The 12,427-nt window shown below is 40.2% G+C and overlaps 1 protein-coding gene across 1 annotated transcript; it reads left to right on the forward strand.

Annotated features, from left to right (window-relative positions):
- The first annotated feature begins 527 nt into the window (after positions 1-527).
- LOC100952705 (olfactory receptor 8B12-like) lies at positions 528-1,463 on the forward strand. Its single transcript, XM_012813921.1, has one exon. It carries the CDS (start codon positions 528-530, stop codon positions 1,461-1,463), a length of 936 nt encoding a protein of 311 aa, XP_012669375.1.
- Positions 1,464-12,427: the final 10,964 nt, after the last annotated feature.

Here is a 12,427-nt window from a genome sequence, read left to right on the forward strand (position 1 = left end):
AGGTGGATCTACAAATAGAGATTGCCTTCTCCAGCTCAGCCAGAGAAGCAAGATAAAATAGACATTTTGATTTTCAAGGTAGAGAAGAAGGAGAGGGGTCCCAGCTTCGTGTTGTCACCTGTTCAGCAGGGCGGTGAAAGAGATGGATGAGAGGCAGTAGAGATGGCACTGTGGCTCCAAGCAGGAGAGGGTGAGTCTCTGCCTGTCCTTCTGGGGGCTGCAGCAGAGTGGCTAAAAGCTCAAACCAGGGGAGCCAGCCAGGCTGAATCCACCTGCTGCTGCAACTCAGTAGCTTTGGGACTTTGTGTAAGTAGCTTAGCCCGGTGTCCTCAACTGTGGACTGGGGTAGTCGTAATGCCCCAAGGCATTGAGAATAATTCTTATCCCCTAGTTAGTACTCAGAAAATGCTTTTTTTTTTTTTCTTTTCTTCTTCCCACACCCTTAACATATATTGACTTTCATGGTCTCTCTCTCTTTCTCTCTCAGTGACTTTCTCTTTTTCTTTTGTAGACTCTCTTAAAAGAGAATGGCTGCTGAGAACTCCTCTTCTGTGACAGAGTTTATTCTCTCAGGCTTAACTGACCAGCCGGGACTCCAGCTGCCCCTCTTCTTCCTGTTCCTAGGTTTCTATGTGGTCACGGTGGTGGGGAACCTGGGCCTGATAACCCTGATTGGGCTGAACTCTCACCTGCACATTCCCATGTACTTCTTCCTCTTCAACTTGTCCTTCATTGATTTTAGTTATTCCACTACTCTCACCCCTAAAATGCTGATGAGTTTTGTGTCAAAGAAGAACATCATTTCCTATGTGGGGTGTATGACTCAGTTTTTTTCCTTCTGTTTCTTTGTCTTTTCTGAATCCTACATCCTGTCGGCCATGGCCTACGACCGCTATGTCGCCATCTGTAAACCACTGCTGTACACGGTCACCATGTCTCCCCGGGTGTGTTTGGTCCTTCTGTCCGGTGTCTACGGGATGGGGGTCTTTGGGGCTGTGGCCCATATTATAAATGTAACGTTCATGACCTTTTGTGCAGACAACCTTGTCAATCACTACATGTGTGACATCATTCCCCTCCTTGAGCTGTCCTGCAACAGCTCTTATACAAATTTGCTGGTGGTGTTTATTATTGTGACCATTGGAATCGGAGTGCCTATTGTGACCATTTTTATCTCATACGGTTTCATTCTTTCCAGCATTCTCCACATCAGCTCCACAGAGGGCAGGTCCAAAGCCTTCAGTACCTGTAGCTCCCATATAATTGTGGTATCTCTTTTCTTTGGGTCAGGAGCTTTTATGTACCTCAAACCACCTTCTATTTTACCCCTGGACCAGGGGAAAGTGTCCTCCGTTTTCTATACTGCTGTGGTGCCCATGGTCAACCCCTTAATCTATAGCCTGAGGAATAAAGATGTCAAAATTGCCCTGAAGAAAACTTTAAGAAGAAAAATCTTATCTTGAAAAATGACTGCGAAGGGGATCGCAGTGTTAATCGGAGTGCTTCTTTTATAAGTTTTTCACCCAGAGAAATGCAAGTTCTTTCTCCCCTATGCTAGAGGAAAATTTTAACGCTTGTTCCTAAGCACACTTATTTTCTCCACCCCTCACCCGCCCCGTCTATTCTAATCATTATTTCATGAAAATAGTTTCTGTAATTATAGTAGGTTTAATCTTGGATAGGCCTACAAAATCCCTTAATCCAGCCTCCTTCTACGACACCTCACACACTGGAGACTCATAAATATTTAGTAGGCTGTACACGGACACACACGTACCTAGTGCCAGAGCTGGAACTGGAATCCAGCTTCTTGAATTTTAATCTACTGTGTTCTGCTTTTCTTTAGCCATGCTTTCTTGTTTCATTTTTTTCCCTTGGCTGATTTCATTTTAAACTGTATTTATTTATTCATTTTTTTTGAGGTAAATAAATCTAATTCTAGTCACAGTGGTGTCATGCAACTTTTCAAGGGTCAATTTTTGGAATATCATTTTTTGCAAGGGTGTTGGAAGTGAAACATTTGATATTGATAGAAAGATAAGAGAAGCATATTAAATATCTGGGGGTTGTATAAGTGAGAACTGCTGGGTTCATTGCACAATCAAGCATGGTGCCCATTAAGATGGTATGCAGAGCTTCTAAGAGAAAGATATACAACTTCAGGGGAGTTAGAGATATTGAATACAGGTTTCACTCTTTATTTACAGACTAAAGGAGATACAATTGATACCCTTATTTCAGGGGTCTGAATTATGTAAATGTAAATTAGTAATAGATAACTTTGAATGCCAAGGAGCTGTAGCAACTAGTTATCAGGAGTGGCAATTGACATTATATCTTAGGCACTGGATATTTCTGTGCTCTTCTAAGCGTAGGGCATAAGGAAAAGGGGTAGTGGTCTCTTTCTTTCTTTCTTCTATAGAAAGAATCAGAAGAACCATTTTTTTTCATCTGAACATGTCATTAGTGGTAACAGTTCTTTCAGACACAATGGCATGTGAAATATTTGGATGATACTTCAACTTATGAACTTTTCTCAGGAAAGTTCTATTCAAAAAAAGGACAGTTTGGATAAGTGTTTAGTTTTTTTGGTAATGTTTCTGTTCAATTGGAATGTAATAAAAGCAATGACAGTATAGGGTAGGCTTGTTCTTTTGATAATGTAACAGGGGGAGTATCACTGAATTCAGGACACGTGGGGATGGTGAAGAATCAGTACAATGTAAATATCCACCCTTATTCTTACTTTTATCATGACAGATTCATTTTGCTCACCTTGAACTTCACATGAATGTTAAATAGTGCATTTACTTTTTAATATCTGGCTTCTTTTTTAAAAATTTGTTTAAAATTAACCCTAACCCTTAAATCATAGCTGTGTACATTAATGCAGTCATAGGGTACAGTGTGCTGGTTTTATATATAATCTGAAATACTTTCATCAAACTGATTAACATAGCCTTCATGGCATCCTCTTAGTTATTGTGTTAAGACATTTATAGTCTACATTTAGAAAGATTCACATGTACCCTTGTAAGATGAACCATAGGTGTGGTCCCACCAATCACCTTCCCTCCACCCATCCTCCCCCTTCCCCTCCTCTCCTTCTCCCACTTAATATAGAATGTCTGGTGAGAGTCATCCACAACATCGTTCTTGATTATTGCTGTTTACTATTCTGTTGTGTGAATATAGACGAATTTACTTATCAGTCATCTTTTTAGCAGAAAGTTAACTTGTTTTCAGGTTCTGTATATTATTAATAAAGCTGCTGTAAACATTCTTGAACATGTATTTTTATTTAAAATGCTCACATTTCTCTTGGATATGTACCTGGATACGGATTTACTGGGTCACAGGGTAGGCATATGTTTAGGCTTCTAAATGCTACCAAATGTCTTCCAAAATATTTAAATTGCTTTGCACGCCTGTCAACCATTTCCAGAAAAGGAAGCTCATCCTTCTGAATGCTTGTTATTTTTAGTATTTTTGATTTTAGCTATTCTGTTAGGTATGTTGTACAATATCACCTTACTCTTTTCTTTTTTATATTTTCCTAATAGATAATGATGTGGGGCAATTCTTCTGTGTTCACTAGCTATTTGGATATCACCATGTGTGGAGCACCTCTTCAAGTATTTCTTTTCCCACTTAAAAATAGTGTTAGTCTATCTCTTACTGGTTTGAGTTTTAAGAAGTGTACTCTGAATATGGGTCTTTTTTCCAACATACACATTGCAGTTATCTTTGCTCAGTCTGTGGCCTGCCCACCCACGAGCCTGCTGGTAATGATGTCCTTGGTAACAAACGTTTTAATTTTAATGAAGTTCAGTTTATCAACTTCTTCTTTTAATGTTAGTGCTTTGTCCTGTTTAATTTCTTCCTCCTACATAGTAACAAAGTTATTCTCATGCTTTTTACCAAAAGGATTATGGTTTTCCTTTAGTATTTAGATTTTTTGATTAATTTCAAGTCAGTTGTGTGTGGTGTGAGGTAAATCTTATTTTTTAATGGAGAAATTAAATTGGGTCAGCATCGTTTACTGAAAAGTCTCTCTTCTCTAAATTGTATTGGCGATACTTGTGTGCGTTTACTTGAGGATTGAATGACAATATTATTGTGAGACTTGGAGAAAAGTTGGTGTTGAGCCAAAGTGCTGTGTTCTGCCAGTACAATGGTGAATAACAGTAATGAAAATCAACGTTCTTGTTTTGATGTTGAATTACATTTATTCCTAGGAATTTGATATCTTTCATTCTATTTTCAGTGTATTTTTGAAATTTAATTTTCAATCATTTATTACTAGAATATAAAAAATATAGTTGATTTTTATATGTTGACTTTGTATCCAGAAACTTTGCTAATGTCAGTTAATTCTAACTGTTACTAAAATTGACAAAAGATGAAATAGGAAACTTTATTTGTATTTCTGTATACACAGTGTGTCATCTAAAAAATAAAGGTTTGGTTCTTCCTTAGTGATCATTATACCTTTTAGTTCTTTTATTTTCTTTTTTGCACTGAGACCTCCAATGCAATGGTGAATAGAGATGAGAATAATGGATGTCCTTGTCTTGTTTCGACCTTGGGGTAAAACATTCAGACTTTTACTATTGCATATGATATTTGTTGATGCTTCCCCCCTCTTTTGTAGATGGTAGTAATTAGACTCAGGGGCAGTATGATGAACAACTTCCATTTTAAAAGTAATATTATTTTCCTTGAGAATACATTGCATGGTAAAAAATTAAACACTACCAAAAAGCATATAGTAAAAATAAGTGTTGCTTTCCTTTCTGTTCTCCTTCGTGTATACTCTTCCTCCTAGCTGCAACTATTTCCAGAGATAACAGAGACTTATATACAAGAGTATCTTTATATTATTTCTATGTATTTATCTCTATCTATTTATATATCTAGAGATGCTTTTTGTTTTAAAGTTCTATAAAAGGGCATTAGGGATCATCTTCCAATAGAAACAGCTTAAAGAGGAGAGAACACAGGACATTACTGGGCAAGAAGAAGAATAATCAGAGGTAGAAGAGGCACAGGTGAGGGTGTGAACAAGAAGGAAGAGAGAGTGGAGAGCAGAGACGCCAACAAGCCTTCCATGTAAGATCTTATCTATAAAGGAACAAGGACAAGAATTATATCAGATTTCTATCTAGAGACCATGCAGACAAGAAGAGAGTAGAGTGGCATATTTAAAGTCCTGAAAAAAAACCTCACCAACCTAAGTTTTGTATCCAAAAAAATTATCCTTCAAAAGTAATAGAGCACTAAAGATGTCATCAGCCAAACAAAAGCTGAAAGAATTTATTGCCAGTATATCTGTTCTGCAAGAAATATTATGGGAGTTTTTCCAACATTTTCTTTTAGGAATCCTAGAACATGTTGGAAAAATTCCTATAATATCAGCCTAGCCAAAGAATTCATGAAGAAGATGTGACAGGCAATCTCAGCAACAACAGAAACAAATAAATGGGACCTGATTAAATTAAAAAGCTTCTGCACAGCTAAGGGCACAATCAAAAGAGCAAATAGACAATCCCCAGAAGGAGAGAAAAGATCTGCATGCTATACATCTGACAGAGGACTGATAACCAGAATCTACAAAGAGCTCAAGCAAATCAGCAAGAAGCAATCAAACAACCCTATTAAAAAGTGAGCAAACACATGAACAGAAACTTTTCCAATGAAGATATGCTAATGGCCAACAAATTCATGAAAAAATGCTCGATATCTCCAATCATTAGGGAAATGAAAATCAAAACCATGATGAGTTACCACCTAACTCCAAGGAGAATGGATTGTATTAAAATGTCCCAAACAACAGATGCTGGTATGGATGCAGAGAGAAAGGAACTCTTATACACTATTGGTGGGACTGCAAACTAGTACAGCATGTATGGAAGACTGTACAGTGATACCTCAAAGAACTTACAGTAGACCTACCACTTGATCTGTCAATCCCACTGCTGGGTATTTACCCAAAGGAAAGAAGGTCCTTTTATAAAAACGACACCTGCACTCAAAGGTTTATAGCAGCACAATTTGCAATCATCAAGATATGGAAACAACCCAACTGCCCAACAATACATGAATAAATTAATAATATGTGGTATATGCATTCCTTGGAGTACTACTCAGCTATAACTGCCCCCCAAACAAAATCAGCAATCTAGTTTTGTGATAACCTAGATGGAACTAGAAACCATTGTTCTAAGGGAAACACTGCAAGAATGCAGAAACAAACACATGTACTCAATACTAAATTAGAACTAATTGGTCAACACATAAGTGCACATCTGGAATGAAAATCAAGCTGGGGGGAAAAGGGAAGGGGAGATGGGTATTTTCACACCTACTGGCGTGCACTCTCTGAGTAAAGGGCACACTGATGACAACTTTCAATGTGGATAAAAACCAAGTGTGTATACCAAACATATATGGCCCCAATATTCTGAAATTAAAAAATTAAAAAATAGTTACACACACCAAAAATAGACAGGATTTCTTTAGAGAGAAGGAAATGGTATAGAGAAAAAGAAAATCCCTGGAGGTGTTTTTTTTTTTTTTTCTAGAAACTAAGATCTTTATGGAAAAAGGAAAGTGTTTTGAGGAGATAGTGAAAGTAAAAATAGGACCTTTTGTTTTTCTTATTTTTAATTGATTAATAGAGAAATGATTGCTAAGATGATAATGGCCCAACCTAGTGGGTAGCCGTAGCTTATGACCAGATGTAGTGAATGACAATAATGTTATGAAGGATTGAAGGGAGGAGCTAGAGGTTGGCGCCTGTGGCTCGAGGAGTAGGGCGCTGGCCCCAGATACGGGAGATGGCGATGGCGGGTTCAAACCAGCCCTGGCCAAAAAACTGCAACAACAACAAAACAAAACAAAACAAAACAAAACAAAACAAAGGGAGGAACTGGAAATACTCTGCCAGAAGCTGCCTGGGCTCACCATGAAATGATACCATGTTACTTGAAGAGAGACTTAGATTAATTGTAAATGTAGATTGCAAACTCTAGGGCAACAACTAAAAAGTTTTAAAAGGAAGAAAAAAAATGGAATCATATGAAATGCTCCCTTAAAACCAGAGAAGGATAAAGAAGAAAAATCATATAGATCAATGTGCACCAGAGATACACAAAAAGCATTTGATAAAGTCCCATACCAATTCATAATAAAACTCCCAGCAAATTGGAAATAAAGGGAACTTTTTATCTTGATAAATAAGCTCTATAAAAAATCCTATTGCTAACATTATATTTACTGGTGAGAAACTAGGTGCTTTCCCCCTAAGATAAGAATGAAAATGGGACGCTTCTTCTCACCACTTAACATTGTACTGGAGGTTCTAGCTTATGCAATAATAACATAAAATAAAAGGTATACCAATTGGGAAGGAAGAAATAAAACTTTCTTGGTTTGCTCCTGACATGATTTTCTATGTGGGAAATCCCAAAGAGTGGACATAAAAAAGCTCATGGAACTGGTAAGTGATTACAATAGGTTGCAAGATACCAGGTTAATATAATCTATATATGAAAGTTAATTGCTTTCATATATTATAATGGCAATGATCATGGCAATGAATAAAAGCAATTTGAAATTAAAATCACAAAAGCATTTTCATTAGAACCCAGACAACAGAAATGTTAGGAGTACATCTAGCAAAATCTGTACAAGATCTTTATGAGGAAAACTACAAAACTTGAAGAAAGAAGTCAAAGATCTAAGTAAATGGAGAGACATTTCAGATTTACGGACAGGAAGACTAAACATTGTTAAGATAGCAGTTTTTCCCAACTTGATTTATAGATTCAGTGTGATCCCAATCAAAATCCCTGCAAGGTATTTTGTGGATATCAGCAAATTCTTTCTAAAATTTATATGGAAAGTAAAAAGGCTCAGAATAGCCAGCCTAATGCTGAAGAAGAATGAATGAATAAAGTGAGAAGTCTGGTTTCAAGACTTACAGTAGAGCTACGTTATCCAAAACAGTGTAGTATTGATGAAAACACAGAGAAATAGATCAAGAATATAAATTCATTGAGAGCAGCCTCTGTGGTCTGTCTGTCTGGTTATCTCAACATTGCTTGGGAGAGTCACTCACATACAAAGATGCTTAATAACTATTCAGTGGAGGAAAGAATGAAGATTTCAGGAGATTAGGAAGATTATTTTTTAAAAGGCAAGGTCTGATTTCCAGAACTTATGGTATTAAACAAATTTGGAAAAGGCTGGTCACGGTGGCTCACACCTATAATTCTAGCACTCTGGGAGGCTGAGGCAGGTGGATCACCCGAGCTCAGGAGGTTAGAGACAAGCCTGAGCAAGAGCAAGACCCTGTCTCTAAATGTAGCTGAGCGTGGTGGCAGGTGCCTGTAGTCCCAGCTACTCAGGAGGCTCAGACAAGAGGATAGTTTAAGCCCAAGAGTTTGAAGTTGCTGTGAGCTATCATGATGCCAGTGCACTCAACCCCAAGGTGACTAAGTGAGATTCTGTCTCAAAAAAGAAAACAAAAGCAGACAAAAAATACAAATTTGGAGATATAACATTTCAAAACAGAATTGAATGATACGCTTCCTCCACAGTGATAGTTCCTTGATCTTGCCAGTTCATCCAAAGTTTACCCCTCGGCTGCCTCTGTTTCTCCATTTTGGAGAAATGTCTTTCCTAAAGTGACTTTGGTCTAACTGGGAAGTGTCAGAGATTAGCTTTGTTAGGAGAGATTCTACTTAAATGCTTCTGCCAGCTCTCATTTTTGTATTCTTTATGGAGCCATCAATTACGGTCTTCAGAGAACAGGTATCACCATGTAACAAAACTTAGAGGGGCACTTTAAGTTTGGACTTCATAGGGATACGCAGGATTTTCTTAGAAAGATTGAACCCACCCTTTGGTAGAATTGCATCTATAAGATACACATTGTAATGAAAACACTGTTCAAAGGGTTTACCCCTGATTATATATTTCTGTTCTTTCTGGTTTCAATATCATTCTTTTTCAAGCACCAAAGGAGGCAAGAAAGACTTGGTCTTTCTGTGATGCCCTCTTTTAATGAAAGGATGTGTTATGTAAATTTTGGATTCAGTCAAAAGGAATGAAGGACCAGGAAAGACAGTTTCCTTCAGGCCAAGGGGCTCTTTGGCACAAACAATGCTATCTGGCACTGGTTAACTTCAGCAGGAAGAGAGTTAGGTTTGGGAACAGGCAGGATTCAAAAGAAGGCAGGCAGGTGGAAACAGCCAAGTCATGCTGCAGAAGCTGTCTGCTGGGACGCTGGTGGGCACAGCCGGCACCACCCCCACGGGAGCTCAGCACTGCTGGCGGCACCCCCAGTCTCACCACACACCGGAGCCAGTTGCTGGAATATGTCTCCTCTGCCTTCTCCATCAGGAACCCTCAGTCCCAGCGTGAAAGCACCTGAGCATCTGAGGCTGGGTCAGGTGCTCTGTGGGGGCTGCTTCTACCGTGTGCAGGTTCAGCTGAGACCCACTGAAGGGAATATCTCCCCAAATAAGAGGACAGCAATGCTCATCCTCCAAGTTTCTGCCTGAATTCTGCTTCCTGATAGAGGAAACTAACTCTGATTTCTCCCATTCTTGAAAGCTTTCCTTTTTGGAAACTTTGGCTACCCGTGTAACATGCCCCAAACACTCCCAAGTGCAGGGTTGAGGTTAGAAATTGCCGTAGGAGATGGTTTTGCATTACCTGCTTCTTCTAGACTCTAGATGAAGACTCTAGGACTCTAGAGTCTTGGCTGAAAAGAGCTGTATTCTCCCCCCACATAATTCTTCCCCCCAAACTGGCCCCACATAAGGCCAGTTTTTTGTATTTCACTCACTGAGAGTGGAGCCTGGGGGGGGGCAGGCTTTGCCCTTAACCTCCCAGGTATGGACACTTGGTCCAGCAGGTGCCCCAAGGCAAGCCCAGGCTCCAGGCTTACTTTCCTGATATGATTCCTGCCCTCTTGTCTTTTCTGCCCTCCCAGAAATTTCCTTCCTGGCAGCTTAGTCTGCACCCCCAATTCTACTTGTTATCTCTAAAAATCTTTTGGTTTAACACATGCTGAACTAGAGTCTGTCTGAATTTCAAACTGCTTTATGACCAGCCATGGCTGCCGTAAATAAATAAGTGACACAATACATGTCCAAGGAGGTTTATTTACTTCTCTAGTGAATGAGGTAGTGACTTTGCTGCCCTTTCTCGGCTCTTGCCTTACATTTGCTGGACACATAAGAGAGTAGAAAAAGCATTGAGTAGTAGAGTCTTCCTGCTAAAAGGAGAGGCCATTTTTTCATAATATTAAGGCTATTTTAGCATATTCAAAATTGAAGCTAGGAGAATCTAGACTCTCTGAGTAGAGGAGATATTGGATCAAGGACCAGAGTCCTCACTGGAGATTCTTCTTCTCCTGTTCTTGGGCCTGCTGCCTGCCCAGCAGCACACAGGCCTCTGCAAGGGTATTTATTCCTCTCAACAGGCACAAATGACTTATGCAGAAAGGCCGGAGATTTTCAAAGGAGAATTCCAAAGTGATTGCCCTAAAGGCTGGGGAGTAACTTCCCCAGTCTGGCAGCAATCTGTGGAGATTCTGAACCAGAGGAGCCCTAGACTCTGGATACCAACTAAACTATGCTCTGGGGGACTGAACATGGAATTCTTGGAGGTCATCACTCAACTCTCTGAAGGCTGGTAGCATCATTATTAAGGATACTTTCCCTCTATCCCTCTACTTCTTCTTTTTTTGAGATAGAGTCCTAAGCTGTCACCCTGGGTAGAGTGCTGCGGTTTCATAGCTCACAGCAACCTCCAACTCAGGCTTAAGAGAGATGGGGTCTTGCTTTTGCTCAGGCTGGTCTCAAACTCATGAGCTCAAGCCATCCACCTGCCTGGGCCTCCCAGAGTGTGAGGGTTACAAGCGTGAGCCACCGCGCCTGGCCTACTTTCCCTCTGCTTCTTAAATGAGGATATTGGAGAAACTGACCGGCCTATGAGGAAAGTCTTAGAGATATTAAAGTTGGTATTCCTCTAAAAAACTGTTCACATGAACCACACAAGAGTGAAGTTCTCTAGTTTCCACACGTGGCCCAGGCCCACTGAATGTCCTGTTAATTTAGGATAGTCTTAGTTTCAAGAGAACACCCAATGGGTGATCAAGCATTTGAAGAGAGATTGCAACATACATAGAAGAAACTCAGAAGAAACATGGGATTTCTATCCACAAGACTCTGGAGGCAGAAGATTTTCTAGTAGGAGACCAGGCCTTGTCATCTTGTGTCAGCCAGTTTCCTCATGTTTTGGTAGCTGGCAAGTCCCAGCGGCCTGCCCTTCACTGAAGTTGTTGGGAGAGAACTCCTGACTCGAAGCCTGGGACAGGAAACACTCTTCCAAGCCACTCTGCTAGAACGGAGAATGAGAGCCAGGACACAATCAACCAGGAGTTCTCTGGGGGCCAGTGTGGTGAAGGAGCAGGCACCTGAGAGCATGCTCTCTGGAATCCCATGTGCAAGAGACATGATATTGCTGATGTACCACAGCGCCATCAGGATGGAAGCCACGGGGAGGCAGAGGGAGGACACAACACCTTCAGGCAGCTGGCTCTGAGCAGAGGGTGTCTGCAGTTCCAATCTTGGGAGTCTTGGTGTTAAGAGCAGAAGATAATTCTCTAAATGCAGCAGTCCCCTTTATCTGCAGGAACTATGTGCAGGGTGCCTGAAATCACAGGTAATACTTACCCCTAGACATACTGTGTTTTTGCCAGTACATTTATACTTATGACAAAGTGTGATTTATCAATGACATAAAGTAAAAGATTAACAGCAAAAAATGAGAATAAAATAGAACAATTCTAACAATATATAGTAATAAAAGTCAGGCAAATGTGGTCCTCTTTCTCAAAATATCTTGGGCGGTACTCACCTACTTTTTGACCTCAGGTGACCACGGGTAACTGAAAGTGAAACTTCAGATGAGAAGAGACGGCTGTAGCTTGCCAGGCTGTGGGCCAGAACACTGGGAATTATAGGGAAGTTTGCCCTTAAGTACGCCTTTGCTGGTGGGGGTTGCAGACTTTGGACTTCACCTGGGACTGGTACCAGGCTGCTTTCCTTGGGCTGTCCCTGAGTGGGTGGAGTCCTATGGTTTTATGTCACCCTCTCATTATTGAGATGTGGGAGGTGGTGGGGAGAGGGTATGACCTGGGGCTAGGCCACCCATTTAAATGAGTGGAATTTGGCTTGATTTTTGAAAAATGCTTTGAAGGTTTTCATTTTGTTGTTTGGGGTGGGAGTAGAGATACAAGACTCAGCTTCACAGGACTCCCTCCCCTTCACAGCACTCTTTCTCCTAGAGATGCCTAACTCTGGTCCCGATTCAGTCCCCTAAACTGCCCTGCATTTGGTACAAATTTTAT

The sequence above is a fragment of the Otolemur garnettii genome, unplaced genomic scaffold, assembly GCF_000181295.1.
Source record: "Otolemur garnettii isolate 467f Iridium unplaced genomic scaffold, OtoGar3 scaffold00349, whole genome shotgun sequence".
NCBI classification, from domain to species: domain Eukaryota; kingdom Metazoa; phylum Chordata; class Mammalia; order Primates; family Galagidae; genus Otolemur; species Otolemur garnettii.

What these genes read in the sequence shown, in the direction of transcription:
- LOC100952705 (XM_012813921.1), top strand. Translation starts at nt 528, where the DNA reads ATGGCTGCTGAGAACTCCTCTTCTGTGACAGAGTTTATTCTCTCAGGC.